Here is an 18,601-nt window from a genome sequence, read left to right as displayed (position 1 = left end):
CAAGAAAAGAAAAGAACACAAAAAGGGAGGAAATCACTAGTGACCATTGGGTTTGTTTGATTACTTATTTTGGATTTGGTAGTTATCCCCTTTTTTCAATTATAGATGGGTCATTAGACCAAGGGGTGGGGGGGAGTGTTTGAGTATGTGTAAAAGAGAGGGAGGGAGGGAGGGAGAGAGAGAGAGAGAGAGAGAGAGAGAGAGAGAGAGAGAGTGAATGAGAGGGGTAGTGAGAATCCAGGCATCTGCTCCTCACATGAATGCACTCAGTTAACAGAGATCAGTCTGCAAACATGCTCTGGAAACTAGTAGAAAATGTCAAGTATGAAGATATTTATGAGGTAAAGTTCATGACAATTATTTGAAATAACGCTGAAGGATTCCTATTTTTGCATCTGTATTTCTGTGCTTGTTGTTTCTGTATTTTTATTTATTTATTTCCGGGAAGTAAACGTACAGTTAACCTTTTCGGGGAAAAAGCTAAATTAGAGTTAATGTTCAATAGTAACGTTTGAGGAAAGGGGAAGTGCGTTTCAAAATTATTTCTGGAGTTTTATCCCTTTTGGAAACGAATGAGCCTAATCAAATCTCATAAAATTGGGATGTTAAGAAGTTTACCAACTATCATTAAATGTTGTATTAAACCAGTATATATATATATATATATATATATATATATATATATATATATATATATATATAGAGAGAGAGAGAGAGAGAGAGAGAGAGAGAGATGGATATGCATATGGATATGGATATGGGACGGATTAATTGTAAAAACTAACCCCGTGGAGAGATTTTACTCCTTTAAAAAGTGTTGAAGTGATACAGACATTGTGACATTGTTACGAAGAGACAGGCTTTGGCTTTGACTTTTGGACAATAATGTTTTTATTTTTACTCTGTATTTCTTGTCAGTATAGAGCTAATAAGAATACTATTATTTTTAATTGTTATTATATATATATGCTATATGTATATGTATGTGACATTTTAAACACTGGAACCTTCTGTTCAAAATTAACGAATTGGGAAGAAGGAAGTAGGCTTTGAAAGTTTTGAAATATCAGAGGTCATCTTAAGCTTTATAATTCTCATAGTCAGTTAATGTTTAAAACGTGCTCAGAGAGGCAGCCAGTAACTACACGGTCATTTCAATTGCCATTTGGGGAGTTGATTTTTAACCAGGGGTTTTACAGGCAATCGGATTCTGCAAAGAGCGTCAAAACACAGAAAACCTGCCAAACACTGACAATAAACCAGGTGCATGAAGGAAAATACAAAAACTGCAAAATAAATATACAGAAAAGGAATCACTGGCACGCTAAAAAAAATTGGACGGGTAGTCTCTCAAAACAACGTTTAGCAAAACCAAAAAATATGTAGTGCAGATGTGAGCCAATGGACAGGGAAAGTGGGAGAAAAGAAAAGCCACGCGTTGGATGATGTTAAATTGTGCCATCGGAGGGACTGGGCGGATTGAATTGAATGGGATAAAACACACAAAGAAACGGGCTGATGTGGGGGTGTAAACAGCTGTGAATGAAAGTCAGCGCCGGTCTTTATGGGCCTTTAGTTCAGCCCGGCGGGTGGCTGCCCTCGGATCCCAACACATGGCTCAGCCGGGTCGGGCTGAGGATCCACTGCAGGCAACATCCAGCACCAACACAGCCTGATCAGCGTGGAAAATGAGCAGGATACACAGGACAACTGCATTAGAGACGTGTGTTTTTATATGACAGCTAAATTATATGTTAGATAATAATAATAATAATAATAATAATAATGAGAAACGTGTGTGGAACAACTGTGTACAACCCAATACGTTATAGTAAAACTTCAAACCCTGAGAATGACAGTGCGCACCCCGGTGGCACACTCTGCGCTTTGGGGATCCTTGTGCGCTTTTCTGCGCCACAGACCGGGTTTCTCTGTTGAGTCCAAAAGAAACTGGACTCGTTCTTGTCAGGTACTGAAAACCAACAGACAAGCCACGTTAAACCTGGGATATACAACCGTGTGACCCGATCGTGTTCAGGGTTGTTTGGTGTTTTATTTTACAAATATATTTATATATTTATGGGCAAAACTGGGGGGGAAAGGGTTTGGATCAAAATGATATATATAATTGTATGCTATTCTCCACAGTGAAATACAATAATAATTGAAGAATACAAGAAGTCTACTCAGAAACAAGCCTATGCGCGGATATAAACATATATTGTCCTGAGCAGTTCCTCCTGACACAAGATCCCTGCAGCTTTTAAAAGCCCAGTATTGGTTGCATTAGCTGTCCTGTTGACTCTTAAGTTTTGCTGAAAGTCTCTTTGCCAACCCAGCCCCCCTGTCTGATCACATCTGATCCTCAGCTGAATGAGCGTCAGTTACAATAGCAGGGCAGCCAGAGCAGCTTCACGCACCATTTGTGCTCCTTTCTCCCTTTAAGTATTCCTGTAATATTAATAGTCATGAATATCAATTATCATGAGCTGGTGTAGAGAGGCTGGAGGAAGGTGCGGGCGAGCAGTGTGAGTCTTGCTTTGGGTTGAAGAGGATTGGACTGGGAGCTCAGGATAAAAACACAACTATATATTCATATATATACATATATATAAATAAAGCATTTCCACTCGTTTTGGAACCACCGTTGATGGATAGTCTCGGAAATACCTCAAGCTGCTTTTTCTACTGCAAGTCTCCCTCGTTTTCTTCATAATTTTATTGTTTTTGCTGTGAACAGACTTTCTTCCAGATGTTAGTCCATACGTACTCAGCCATGGTGAGTCGGATCGTTTTTTTTTTTAGTTTTTTTATTTTATTTTGTTTTTGTTTTCGTTTTCTTTTTTCTTTCTCGTTTTATTGAGTTTCATTTTCTCCTGCAGAGCGTTTGGTTGTGTTTTATACAACAACAGATAATGCAGATCATTATAGTGGCTACTGTTGATTTTTCTTTCCATTGTTATCAGTCTAATCGTGGAATAAGGAAGCGTCATCCAAAATTAAAAGACAAAACGAAACTATTGCTTCGGGCAATTTGGACATTAATTGAGTTTAAATAATATAATTAGTTTACTTGACATTAAAACCTCAGTATAGAGGTAGGTAAATTCACCATACAACAAACAAATGTGTATAGTTGCATATATATATATATATATATATATATACACACATATATACGTATATATCATCGTGTGCTGCGTTTCTGACATTCAATTAAAATGTTTATATTTATGGGTATTGCAAATTATTTAGAAATTACAAAACACTGGGTGTGAAAACAAATGCTTGTAGATGTGGACCACTGATGTATGTAGATTACAGATGTGTAAATAAAATGACCAATGTTTTGTAAACTTGTATGGGAGACTTCTGCATTGGCCTAATGCTTTGGCGATTGTTCTGCTTATTTCACATTTGCCTGCCTTTCACTCACTTTTCGGCTGTCTATATCATTGTAAAATGACTGGTTTCTCTCCCCTGTCTCTCCCTCAAGGACCGGCACGACGGAGTCCCCAGCCACAGCTCCAGGCTGTCCCAGCTGGGCTCGGTGTCCCAGGGACCCTATTCCAGCGCCCCTCCGCTCTCTCACACTCCCTCCTCGGACTTCCAGCCGCCCTACTTTCCGCCACCTTACCAGCCGCTTCCGTACCACCAGAGCCAGGACCCGTATTCCCACGTCAATGACCCTTACTCCTTAAACCCCCTGCACCAGCCGCAGCAGCACCCCTGGGGGCAGAGACAGCGACAAGAGGTCGGGTCTGAGACCGGCTCCTTGCTGCCCCAGCCGCGGGCTTCTTTACCCCAGCTCTCCGGACTGGACCCCAGGCGGGACTATAGCTCAGTCAGGCGGCCAGATGTGCTTCTTCACTCGGCGCACCATGGGCTGGATTCAGGGATGGGGGACAGTCTGTCGCTGCATGGGATCGCTCATGGCATGGAGGATGTACAGGTGAGTGTTAGCCTTCTCTAAAAAATATATTATTATTACTACTATTATGTGATTAAGCAGTCCAGGCAGAATTAGTACATGTATTTGTATATGTACACATGTCCAAGGTTCAGACAACTGGCTTCGAATTCAATGTCAGTTGAACACAGTCATTTTGGCAGGTAAAAGACAACTGTAGGCTGCAGTATTCAAATTCCGTCCTAATGTAACTGAATACATTTAAATTTAAATTAGAATAATTCATTTACGGAAGTTGTAAAAAAAAGTATTAAACCAGGCTTTAAAAATCTATACAATTATAAATACTGAGGTCGTGATCGGATGCATGTGGGATTTCGAAAGTGTGACTTGAAATCCTTCAGATTAAAGGGTTAAAGCTAAAACGCCTTTTTCCCAAATAGGTTGTTTTAAGTGGAATAATTACTGTAGCGTACATTGCTCAAATTACTCCCATTTCAGAGTTACTGTGAAGGCCTTTCCGAGTGGCATTTGGGTAATGTGTATCATTTATCATAAAAACAAATACATTTATACAATAATATTTAAAATAAAAAACATATATTTATAAAGTAGCCTAATAATTAAAAAAAAATCATACATGTATACAGTAATATTTAAAATAAGAATGAATACATTCAGGCTATAGCCTAGAGTAATATTTAAAATAAATAAATAAAATGTAATACAACGCTACAGACCTTAATTTCAACGTACATATGGGAATAAACAAAACATTGATAAATTACTTAAAATAATAATAATAATAATAATAATAATAATGGTCATCCACTGACTTTAAATGGCAGTTCGCTATTTAAATCGATAAAGAATCGCACATTAACGCATTACAGATTTATTTTGAAACAGGTCTCAAAGCATTTGTCTTTTAAAACACCATTTTAACTGTTGTGGTAATCGGCAACTCAATGTTTAAATGTGGGGTAATTCAATTTAGGCAACCGTCCTTGGCTTATAACATTTAACTGCACTAAGCTTCAAAACGTGCTGTCTGATATTGCTGCTAGTTACTATGATATCTATCTATCTATGTTTAGTTTTGCTTGTATTTGATATTTACCATATTAATTACTATTTCATTACAATTGCATACTTCGCAGACTTATTTGTCGTTTTACGGATGTAAGAACGTAATTCCTTCCACCAAAACATACAGAAGTGGAGCATATACGACTGGATTGATTAGGACGACAAACCCGTTTAAACTGCATTAACCTCTAACGCCTGATTTGTAACTGTGCTTCACATCTGGAGCATAATTCCTCTTTGTGATTTCAAATTCACACACGCAGTACATATGTATATATTTGTAAAGCATCAATAGGAAGACGTTGGTTATATAGGCTACTTTAGGGAAAAGCAGCGGTATATACAGGATTTGTATTTCAATCCTGCCTCATGGCCGCCCTTGATCTTTTGAAATGACCCGATGCCTTGATCACCTTTAACTAAGAAGTCTTTAATTAAAAGTGTAAGTTTACCTTATTTCCGCATGTAGTCCTAATTAAATCTTTACTATCCTCTGTGTGATTATTAAGTGCCAACATGCTGTGTGAATATCCTGTACAGAAAACAGCAGGGGGGCATAATGAGATAGGAAATCAGACAGGAGTTTTCTCATTAACTACTGCAACTCTTTAAAACTGTAAAAATGTGTTTTTCCAATGCAAGCTGCAAATCGCTTAAATTAAACAACTTTCTCAAGCGAAAGTCACACATTGTTGTTACATGTTAAGATAAAAAGGGGTCTTAAATGCAATAAAAGATAAAGGCTCACAATTAAGGCTGCATAGCGTGTTTGTTTAGTTATATCTTATTCTGATTATTATCAAGTCAATTCAAAAGAGCTTTATTGGCATGTACAGGGTTAGACAAATATTGCCAAAGCATTTACAGCAAACAACTAAAAGATGAACATAGTTTAAATACAAAACATAATACAGGATACAGATTGTACATTTACAAGAATAAACATTAAACTAAAAACATTTTTTATATAATAAATACATAAATAATAATAACAATAATAATTGTAAAAGTACAAAAAACACATTTAAAGAGAAGAAGAGCAAGAATAATAATTATCATTATTATTGAAAAATCGTTTATATTTTTTTCTGATTGTAAAAGAAGCAGGGAGCTTCATTACATACATAGTTATATACATACATTAAACGGCTCGCTTAAAAGGGATCTTTGGCCTATAAACAAATCCATCTCCCCGTGTCACATGCAAAATGCTTCATACAAGTAATATTAGTCTGAGTTCCACCCTCTCAATAAACCAAACATTTACATACAACTCGCACACAGACATATTATATACATTTGCACACCAGGATACAGCCAGGCCTTAAATTACACATTAACACCCACAGAAACAAGCGCAATATTGCGGTTAAAAACAAGCAAACAAGCGCAATACTGGGGTTTCGAAACCAAAACAAATGGACGCAAATATAGCAGCCGACATCCACATTAGTCTGGGCTTCACACGGTTATTGAGCACAAGATTTGGATCATTTTATTGTGGACAGACACATGCACACATGCAAGGCGGAGAAAATGGGAGTTGAAACAATTTTCTTCCCACTGTAATAAAACCAATAATGATGTCCGATAACATACTTCCACGGGAATAAATGGGCATTTTATTTAAAAACGATATATCAGGTCGACGCCACTGCTTTTGGCGATAAGAAATGCCTCTGCGCCGCAGACGCTTAAGTTGCACCTTGTTTTATATTAGAAGGCCGTATAATTTCGAGGAATTTAATTTACTTGTCTATCGAAATATATAAAAATAAATTCCCCAACTGGGTTAATATAAATGGAAATAACAGGATCTTGAGTTCAGAGTGACATGATTTATAGACAGGGGTTGCTGATACATCCAGTGCATTTCAGTAGTGACTGATCTTTGCTGTTTTGATCTTCACAGACAGTCGAAGACGCAAATAACAGTGGCATGAGTCTACTGGACCAATCTGTGATTAAGAAAGGTATGGTATGGTTACATTATTAAGACAATTGTTCAATCTGAGTGCTTTTATGTTGCCAAACACCTACAGCAATCATACATTGACCCCGATATCTATTTCAGGAACATTTAATTCACATTACTACGTTCATTTTGGCACACACATATACTCCAGGTACAGTTTACAATCCAGAAGTGGAAAATACTAAATACATGTGCATGTTATTAAAATGGTTGATGACGTACTATATATCATGTGAACTGAAAGCAGTTGCAGATCAGGTCTTACAGTTTACCTACTTATGTACACAAGCTTTGACAAGTCATGCAGCAAAACGTGTCCAGTATCCTCAGAGCAACACTCCAGTAGTGGTTTTATTTTTCTCGCAAATGGATCACACCATTAAATACACATACAACTGGCCCCACCGTACAATACATATATGCCTTGGTGTAACTATTATAAAACTATATTTAAGGCAATTCCCACAGCCTGGTGACACTTTCTTTATCTTAGTGATCGGCCTTAATGACATGTACAAATGTGCGGGCAAATGGACACCGCAGTTTCAGGGTTAAAATAATGAATACAACAACATAGCCTGGCTGGCAATGATACACCTACAGCCTACTATCACTGCCACGTCTACTGCCATTAGTAACAATACCAAGCATGTAAATTAATGTTTTAATCGAAAAAGCCTCTGAAAATGCTTTTTAATATCCAAAAACAAAGTGGTTATTAAAGTAAACTGTGCGACTTAATTTCAATTTTGAATTATTATATGATTGTGATTTAAATAATAATAATTATAATGCGTATTATTAATAATAATTACATTATTAGACTTATTATATTATATTGTATTTGTTAACTGCTAATAGTTTCGTGCTTGAGTTCGAATAATACATGTTTTCACAAGTTTCATATGCAGTAAATAAATTCAGTGGTAGCCGTTTAGAAACAAGGCTTGTAAAATTACATTTATTTGTTATTTTATTAGAGTTGGTGAATGTACAATACTCACACAACACAATGACATTTCCCCGCTTATAAATAAAGACCAGGTTATTTAAATGTCATGTTTTGGAGTTAGATTTACACAGCAAACATGCTTCTGAATGAAACACTTACATGTACTGCTTGTTTGTATACCTAATAGTATATATGTGTGTGTGTGTGTGTGTGTGTGTGTGTGTGTGTAAGAAATATATATACATATACCCCCCCACACACACACGTTTTAAGAGCGGTATAATTAGAAATCATTTCGCCCTACAAGACCCTTGTTAATGTTTGTACGGACTGGTTGACATTTCTAAAGTAATGTAGTTAAGGGGAAATGAGTTGGTCCCAGTAGAGAGAGCAAACGAGTGCAGTTGAAGTAGCCGGGGTGATAAATGGCTTCTTCATGTGGAGATCTCCAGAGCTCGTTTAGGGCTAATTTTCTGTATTAGCCCCCGTTGGGCTATTAATACAACAGTCAGGGACCATGGCCCCTGTCTTCCGTTGCCCCATTAGAGCCGACATTAAGACATACTGATGATAATGGCAGGGTTTCTAAACTACACTCACACAGATTGGCAGAGGGTGGTTAATACGATCCGAAGGCACAAGTCAATCAACAATCAATAATATCATAATGAGAAAGTTGTGCTACATTAGCAGTCTAAAAACCCATCTAGGCACAAAGAGCGTCATAGCATTTTTATTTTGTTCATGATTTAGTTTGAATCATAAATGGACATTTTGACGTTCGTTAGCGAAGTGTAATAGGAGACCAGATTCGTGGCATTGAAATAAATATAGGGTTGGGAGTTTTCTTTTTGAATGGAAAATATATTAAAAACGCACAAGACTATTGTAAGCAATTGTACCTGGCCAGAGACGGAACAACAACAAGGCCTTTCAACTAATGCCGATGCACCAATCTCACTACTACTACTACTACTACTACTACTAATAATAATAATAATAATAATAATAATTATTATTATTATTATTATTATTATTATTATTATTATTATTATATCAAACAAGCCAACCAACTGCCACATCTTCTCAATGCCACGAAAACATTATAATTGATGATTGTTAAGCTGTTTTGGTCCAAATAGTTATTTAATACAAAAAACAATAGGTTCTGAATTTGAGGCTTCTTGTGTACTTTATCTTACTCTGACATCATGAACTAATATTTGAATATTTAATTTCAAGCCGCAAAACATTTTCTCATAGGCCTACTTGCATGTAGTGTATATATGTATGTATGTATACACAATAAAAAATCATACAATATGAAGGGTTTTATCCATCCATATAAATCATACACAAAACATCGATCTGATAAGCATTCGTCAATATCCAAAAAACTCAAATGACGTGCGATGCTTTGTTCTTATAGGTGTTATTTCAATGTATCTACAGTTTTATGGGAAAAGGTCATTTTTTGTTTTTTTAACTTATGCATTGACAATTCACCGAGAGCATTTATACACAGACAGAAAACAACCTCCCAGTGAGTCCGTAAAAGTTAGCAAAGCGCAACTCATCTCCAGACATTTGCAATCCAGAAGCTGTGCACTTTCATAGGCTGTCACATACAACGACAGTACCCAGAAGGACAACAATAATGACGAAAACACCGCGTTGAAGTTTTTTGTCCCAGTCGTATGGATAATAGGCTTTTCCCCAGCTAGTCTATGGCCTACATCACATCACAATTCTGACCTAAAGGCGGATTATGTCCAAGTCCTGGTCTGGGCCTGTCTTCGTGTGCATTAACACGGGTGGGGTTGCCTTGGCCTGGGTCTCTCCACAGCCACAGTAACACGTCGGAGTTAAAACCTTTTGCGCAGTACAGCTATTGCGACGCAATGACCCAAATAGGTTTTAATGGCAATAGTTGTCAAAGGGAAAAAACAACAAAGAAACCCTTGAATCCCAGCCTCCCCAACTACCCCAGGTAGCTGAAAGGAGGTGTGTGCAGCTCCAGTACTGGGCCACAAGTCGCTCCTTAGAAATCAATGATAATAATGTAATAATATTAATAATAATGATAATAATGACCAATAATGTTCACCTCCGAGCGGCGCCTCCACAACGGCGCGTCTGTTAATGATTCAATTGCATCGACCCAAACTGCCCGACACGCCAATCACACATAACACACTGCTAAGAGTTAATTAGGCCTATTATTATTATTATTATTATTATTATTATTATTATTGTTGTTGTTGTTGTTATGATTATTATTTCTTAGCAGACGACCATACGCAAAGCGACACATGTGGTTTAGAAAGTGGCTTCTGACAATTATTATTATTATTATTATTATTATTATTATTATTATTATTATTATTATTATTATTATTATTATTAATAATAATAATAATAATAAAATAAATACAATTATTTGGTCTAGGCCTTTAATTAGGACAACGGAGTGTTCTGAAATACACCCCAACTGTAAAACTTTCATATTATATATTAATTTCGCAGGGTAATTCAACTCAACGTTCTTATAGTGCAGTTTTTGTATTTTATTATTATTATTATTATTATTATTATTATTATTATTATTATTATTATTATTATTATTTCAAATACCGTCTCTGTTCTGAATAGCAAACAAAATACACAAAGAAGCTTCTAAATAATTTAATTTCTTACCACAAAGTAAATGTTTCAGTTCTGAATATTGATTTCATTTCAGAGAGAACACGATATAGAACAGATGTTTATAATAGTTTGGGGCAATAGCCCATTCCGCTTTATGTTTAAAATATTAACATTGTATTTACTATGACGGGAGTTTAACAATTTAACATGGCTCTAGTTTTGCACCACCATGTACATTACACAAAGCCTAATCATTACTAGTCTGTCTGGCATTGCTACTACTGCTACTACTCTACTACTAGTAGTAAACCTTGGATTTATTTGTATTTTTTTGAATTTCCAGTGCCAGTCCCTTCTAAGAGTGTGACCTCCTTGATGATGAGCAAAGATGGCTTGATTGGTGGCATCACAGTGAACACAAACGAGGTGTTTTGCTCAGTCCCTGGCCGCCTGTCTCTCCTGAGCTCCACGTCCAAATACAAGGTGACTGTCGGCGAGGTCCAGAGACGCCTCTCGCCCCCAGAGTGTCTCAATGCCTCCCTGTTGGGCGGTGTACTCAGAAGGTATGTCTACCTGCCCATCTCATATGCGTCTCTAGTTGGATTAAGTCCAGCCTATACTTTAACTGAAAAATAAATAAATAAATAATAATAATAATAATAATAATTATATATATATATATATATATATATATATATATATATATATAGTGTAGGCCTACCAAAGCCTTCTTCTAAAATTGAGGATTTATTGCTAATCCACGAATAAGTTTCTAGATATATTCACAAACAAGTCAAACTATTAATGAGATTCAATCTTAATAAATAAACGGAAGGGGTGGGAATACGTTAAGGATTGGAGGTTTTGATTAAACATGTTTTTGAAAACTTGAAAAATACATGTGTATATACTTTTTGGTGTATTTATTAGTGTTGTTTATTTTTTGTTTGTTGTATTTCTTTTTTTTTAGAGCAAAATCAAAAAACGGTGGGAGATCACTGAGGGAAAAGCTAGAAAAAATTGGTTTAAATTTACCAGCTGGGCGACGCAAGGCTGCAAATGTCACTTTATTAACCTCACTAGTAGAAGGTAAGGAAAAAATCCAGGCTATTGATTTCACCAATTATTTTTTACAAGGCGTCAAATGGGGTGTCATATTTATACAGTGAAATACATTGCCACTTTTTCTAAATCGTAGCTAGGCGTTAAGGGTCCTTCAGCACTCAAGCTGCACGATTCGTGTCAGATGCTTATGGCGAAGAAAGGTGTCACACGTAAGGAGAAAAACGGAATTCCTTAAAAAAAATGTATTCATGTTTTGCGCGATTAATCAAAATATACGGTATATTGCTGCCAAATCCCAAAGTATTATGTTACATTTGGAAATATATAATGTACCACATGGTAACCATTGCGCAATGGCATCACAATCTAAATAATGTTAAACTGTTTAATACTGTCTTTTCAGAATGAAAATGACCTTTTTAGCGATATATTTTGTAAATATCACTCAACAACAAATTAAAATACCTCTTCATTTAATTCATCTTAGAATTGCCATGGTTTAATGAACTAACCTCAAAACCGCACTATAATTTGAGTTTCTTTGGTTTAAACAGATAACTTGTTAGTAGTACCATTACATATTACTATTTAGTGTTAGAAATCTGCCCGGGACCCTGTGGCAGAGCTTTCAAGTGTTTCTTTCTTTTTCTTTTTTTTGTCCTAATGCTCTATTCCAGGGGGACCGACGCATAATCTACTGAATCCCCCCAGAGCTTGACTTTTTCTTGCTACTGTGTCTTATTTCTGAGGTTTAAAAGTACATCAGTGGGAGTCTACTGACATCAACCTCTTGGGGGTAGAAACTTAAACCATGCATGCTAGGGAAACGGCAATTACCATTCAAATAATTACTGCCATGCTTTTATTTTTTAACATAGAATGAGTAAATTAATGTACTGGATTTAAAGGGCGCAACACTGATATTTTACATACATACATAATACCTATCATGCTTTTAACTGGTTTTGTCACAGAAAAATCAAAGAGCATAACGACAGTTACCTCGTAGAAGGTCTAGACTTCAACCCAACAGCCAATTCAAAATCCAACCCACTATTTAATGGCTGGATTACAAAAGCAACAACCCCTTGCATAACAGTACCCATCCAGGGGATTACCTTGAATCCATACGGATGTCTCTGAAATTATCTTCCAGTTACTTTAATATACCCATTACACACTATCATCATCCATTTGGAAAATTGGATTGAATTGTTATTTTTAGATCCTCACACTAATGTGATCGTGGCATGCATTGATTACTGTGTGACACTATATGATTCCTATGTGATCTGATTGTGATGCACTTGGTTTGCAGGTGAAGCTGTCCATTTAGCCAGGGATTTTGGCTACATTTGTGAGACTGAATTCCCTGCTAAAGCGGTGTCAGAGTATTTAAATAGACAACACACGGACCCCAACGAGCTCCACTCACGGAAAAACATGCTGCTGGCAACCAAGTAAGTTCATATCTCTGTTGAATATTTGCATCGTCCTGTGCTGGTGAAAAGGCAGTAAAAACATCTGCTTTTGGCTGATTTACTCTTTGGACGCAGACACGATTGATGTTATAGGTCCAGATAATACAAGGAATACGACAGCATCACAGTATTGTATTCATTCTCGGCTATGTATGTAGGTGTGTTTATTTATTTATGTATTTATAGTACAAATGTATAATCCCATGCAGATCAAGGATGTGTAAAGCCCTGACGCTGTAACTCATGAAGGCTGAACCAGCCTCCTGCTCATCCCTCACCATTCATATTTTCACATCCACACAGTGAAGCGTTTCAGTCTAATCCTCCACTTATGCAAGCTTATATATTATGAATTCTTAATTATGACATGCCTAATCTAAGTCTTATTGTACTTATATTAAAGTATGATGCTTCCAGTCTAGAATATATATAAATGTATTTATATATCCAACGTCTTTATATATTCGACGTCTTCTGGGTACTACTTGCTCCTTTTTCCGTCATTATGCCCAGCCCTCTTCTCTGCCTTAGGATACATAGTTTCTACTTTCTGGAGGGTGGGTCTCCGTGTTCTCAATGCACAAAGCACGTAAAGGCCCAACTTAGCAGTTTTACAATTATAAATGTACAATAAGTCTATTCACTATAGCATATCCTAACTACCTTTAGCTGGAGTGAATGAGTGGTAAATAGACCCAAAAGATGCATCGTTAACAAATAAGAATAGCTTAACAAGCAATAGGCCTATTTAATACACTTAATTAATTACTGTATAACTTTGTTACACAGTGTAAATACTTATGTGGGGCATTTTATAGATTCATACATTAGTACATATAATGATTATTGGATTGCTGTGCCAGAATTTAAATTCAACCCTGGATAGAGAGAGATAGAGAAGACATGTTTAAAAAATGGGGGGGAAATCAAATAAGAGCACATTATTTATACATTAGCATTATTGCTGACTGTAATGAACAGAAATCTATACAGCAGCAAAAATCATTTGCTCGGAATTACCCAGATGTTTTGTAAACGTGATATGAAGCTGATTGCCCTTTTCCGCTGGGTCAAAATATATTAGTGTCTCGGGCCTTTAATTGTTTGCAGATCCTCGGTTTCACTTTTGAAGGCTCTAGGTTGAGAGGTTATTAAGTTCCTAGGCTACTCTAAAATCACAGTTCAGCCTTGCACTCAGGTAATTGTTTAGACACATTCTGTAGACTTTTGGTTATTTTCTCATAAAACCTTCCTGCCTGGTCTAGAAACGCTCTAATAAGACCAGGAAACTATTAATATGCATGAACTTTTTGCCAGGATGTACAGGCTCTTCTTGATCAATTTAATTAACTAATAAAATGTGAACTTAAAAAGTCAATACATGTGCATTACAATACCACATCATTTGACATATATTTGAAGATTTGGTGGTGAAAGTAAGATAACAGCTGATGCTTCTATACACTCTGTTGTTGTTTTTTACAGTCAATTCAAAGTCTGAAAAAAGGCACTTGATATGACTATATGAAATTGAAAAACCAACATGATTATTCATTGTTTTACACTTTGCTGTATGTAGAGTCAGGTTAAGAGGATTTTAGACATCACTTCGTGTGCATCTGATTTGTGTCATCAGACAGGGTAATAATTTCCATTCTCTTCCTCCCCAGGCAACTTTGTAAGGAATTCACAGACCTCCTGGCTCAGGACAGGACACCCCTGGGCAACAGCAGACCATCACCCATTCTGGAACCAGGCATTCAAAGCTGCTTGTCTCACTTTAGCCTCATCACTCATGGCTTTGGGTCTCCTGCTATCTGTGCTGCCCTCACCGCCCTCCAAAACTACCTGACGGAGGCACTGAAAGGACTGGACAAGATGTTCTTAAACAACAACACAAACAGGCACACATCAGGCGAGGGACCTGGCTCCAAAACTGGAGATAAAGAGGAAAAGCACAGGAAATAAAACCAACCCCCAAATCCTTTATATTTTAGCTTTAAAATATTGCATTTACATTGGAAAGGAACAATTTCAAGGAGGAAGCAAAAGAAGAAAGAGCAAAAAGAGGCGCACAAGTAAACCACACTGGGTCAAAACTCATAGCAAAGGATTTCTTTTTTCACCTAAGTTTTAAGTACAAACGTTTAGCTGATGATTCAAACACTCCATAAGGAGGGTGTGCCGATATATAAATAAATGTTATTTTTTATTCCTGGGATTCAATGAGTCCATTCTTCATGCAGTTTTATCCATTGCGATTTTGAGGATGGAGATATTTAATTTCAGACTTTCTATTCTGGCCAAGTTTCAGAAGTCTCACCCTGCTTTTCCTGTCGAACCACGTGTGGATATCTCTCCTGTTCAAGACTCCTGTTGGACACAGGTTTCTGTGCCTAGGGGTATGAAACTTTTTTTCCCTCTTCTACTGAATCAACACTCTGGTCATTACTACTTAATGATTCATAAGTATTTTGCCATAATTTGCCTTTAAGCAAAACATGGTTTAGGTGGTACATAAGCATCTTTGTGGTGCTGTGCTTTTTTTTTTTTTGTGTGTGCGTGTGTACCGGCTGCAGCCATTGGACTGCAAATATCTGGTCAGTAGGGTTTGTGTTTTAATCCACCTTTAATCTACTCATCACACGTGTATTGAACATTAGATTGGAGATAAATAAATAAAGGTATTGTACGGGGCGATTTTGAAGTACATGCACCCTGAAACTTTGAACATACACAAACGATTAACGCATCAAGCCCCAAACTATTTGATCGTATCTTTTTAATTTTTCCAGTTTCTCACTTCCTTAACCGTATCAATCGTTAAGAATAATCCACGCAGAGCTCTTTAAAAGTGACCGGATTCAATTTCACTGAAAGATCCGTGTAGAAATACTAAATACAGAACAATTTGTGTCAGTGTCAGTAAGCGAGACCAAGGTGACCCAAATGCGCACTGGACTATTGGCTCAACAGTCACCTGATAGTTTGTGTTTAACATGCGTGTGTGCAATATCAATATGCGTCTTTTGGGGGGAAACAACTAACCATAATGCAACGGTATTTCGACATTTCTTTTCCTTTCTCCTTTTCTTTGTCTTCTTTCACTTTTCCTTTTAATTCTCATTTTCTTCTGCTTGTTACTCCTCTTCTTCTGTTTCTTCTTAAACAAGCCCAGATGTATATTGCAGGGTAATATGACCACCGGTTGCAAAGGTGTCTAAGCAGGACACCTGTGTGTGCATGTGGATCTACAGTATGTCTGTTTAAAGGATGAGAGCTAGACCCACACATTAAATATATAGACTATAAACCAGCTGACCAGTGTTATACATTTCACTCACCTGTGCAATAAAGGCCTGTCAGGCGTCGTTAAGGACCTGATCAAGGTCAAATCCCGTCCAAATCAGAACTTTAGTCCGGATTAAATTAAAACTTTGAAACTAAACTACAACCCTACTTTAGTGCGGCTACATTTATGGGCCAAAGTGTGCATGTAATCCCAGGTTTGGGCTCTTCACCATTGACTCAAGACAGCAGGGATTTGGATTGATTTTAATGCGAATACACTATCAAGTACTGGAGTTGTAATTTATTTTATTTTATTAATTGTATTTGTGTAGCTTTAATTTCCACCAGGCCTGAACCGTATGTATTGCTGTCGATACCAGATGTCCTATTGGCACCAGAGTCATTCAAATTTCAACAGACATAGAAAGCAAGGGTCATCTTTACGAGAAGAAAAAAAGGTGTGCTTTAAAAAATACAGGTCTTAATTTTGAACTCCTATAAATCATGAAATAAAATCAAGCTACATCGTATTAAACCGAGAACATAATGGGATAAACTGGTTACGTGCAAATAATCTTTATCTCTAATATAGATGCCCGAGATACAGTACCTCTTTTTGTATTAACTTTATAAAACTGGCACTTAACTTATTATTATTATTATTATTATTATTATTATTATTATTATTATTATTATTATTAGTAGTAGTAGTAGTAGTAGTAGTAGTAGTAGTAGTAATATTATCAACTATAATAATAATATTAATAACCACCAAACGACTAAAAGTATTTCCAATTCATGTAATTCATTCATTCATAGTATTTAGATCGCACAAAAATGTAAAACAAATAAATGAAAACCAGGATATATTGGTTATATATGTTAAATAAATAAATAAAAGTACACGAGAATAATCAACTAATACCCGACAATCTCCCACCAAAACAATTATGCTGTAATACTCCATTGAAGTGATACCAGTTTAGTGCAATATTTTTTATTTTTTATTTTTGCTTGATGGAAGTGGAAGGCAATCATGTTTATTTTGTTATGCGCCCATGTTCTCCAAAACCTTGTGGGTTTAATGGAGAAATAGATAAACGGAGAATCTAGGAAATCCTTCCCAAATTTAGACAATATGAGCCCCTGCAAAACTACTGTTAAATCAAAGACAGCTTTTTTCTGTTTTTCTTCCTCGATAACAGGGTATTTTATGTGCAATTACTTTTAAAACATGAAGGTATGATCAGTTTGTGTGTGTTTATTTTTTTTATTTTTAATGTTTTCTCCAAGGTTTGTTTTTGCATTTATCCCTATCGTGATCAATTTAGATTTCAGTAGAATTAATCGGCCTAAATTGCTCTAGTATATCGCTGAAATAATCATCTGTTTTTATGATATATAGAAATCTAACAAGCAATCTGTTGCATTATTATTATTATTATTATAAAATCAAAATTAATATGAATCCAATATCTTGCGCAGTGGATACACAAGACTGGGACAAATGCATAAGCCTGTAAACATCCTCAAAGATACAATTTTTAAAGAAAACCCTTCACATTAAAACAGAATATAGTCCTTTAATAAATGTCATGATCAATTTATTGACCTACAGTGATATTCAATATCTGTCGTATTGGATCTCCACAGGGAGTGACATTATGGGAGGGGGGGTGTTAGTGTTCATGTTTGTATATAATTATTTATGCTTAATTTAATGGGAATTTGTAAATATGGTGAGCAAGTAGTTTGGGTTATTTATCTGTGACTATACCTGTGAGTGGGTGAAAAAGCTTGACTTTAGATAGCATCTGATATGATTTTTTTTCTTCTGTTCTATAGACACGTTGTCATGGTGATGGGTAGAAATTGGTTCTTGTCCAGTGAATGATCTCATTTATATTAAAAAATAAACTTTGTGTTTTGTTGTATATTGTTTCTCTTTCACACGTGGTCGTCAGTTATTTTACCACATTGAAAAATGGAAAGGAAAACAGTCAAGCAAAAATCACAAAAGACTGTATGGCTTTCGGAACCTATGAAGTAGCAGGTTATATTTATTTATTTATTACAATTAGCAATACTTTAATTGAGGTGTCTTAAAAAATGTGTTTTTTGCGATTTTTTATGTTATAATTGAGTGTTATTTCGCTTATAAAGAAAGGATTTCGGAACAATATTTGTACTCC

At 36.1% G+C, this 18,601-nt stretch overlaps 1 protein-coding gene across 2 annotated transcripts; it reads left to right on the top strand.

Annotated features, from left to right (window-relative positions):
• Nucleotides 1-229: 229 nt before the first annotated feature.
• tfap2b (transcription factor AP-2 beta) lies at nucleotides 230-18,343 on the top strand. 2 transcript variants are annotated; one of them, XM_066706692.1, is made up of 7 exons: nucleotides 230-341; nucleotides 3,497-3,952; nucleotides 6,912-6,972; nucleotides 10,916-11,135; nucleotides 11,543-11,661; nucleotides 12,956-13,097; nucleotides 14,789-18,343. In XM_066706692.1, the coding sequence occupies exons 1-7, from the start codon at nucleotides 261-263 to the stop codon at nucleotides 15,084-15,086; spliced, it is 1,377 nt and encodes a 458-aa protein (XP_066562789.1). In that variant the 5' UTR covers nucleotides 230-260; the 3' UTR covers nucleotides 15,087-18,343. The 2 variants fall into 2 exon arrangements, with proteins under 2 accessions (XP_066562789.1, XP_066562797.1); XM_066706700.1 differs by lacking the exon at nucleotides 230-341 and adding an exon at nucleotides 2,383-2,779.
• Nucleotides 18,344-18,601: the final 258 nt, after the last annotated feature.

The sequence above is a fragment of the Amia ocellicauda genome, chromosome 1 (assembly GCF_036373705.1).
Source record: "Amia ocellicauda isolate fAmiCal2 chromosome 1, fAmiCal2.hap1, whole genome shotgun sequence".
NCBI lineage: Eukaryota > Metazoa > Chordata > Actinopteri > Amiiformes > Amiidae > Amia > Amia ocellicauda.
Note: the sequence above shows the minus strand (reverse complement) of the source record. Positions and strands in the feature narration are given on the sequence as shown.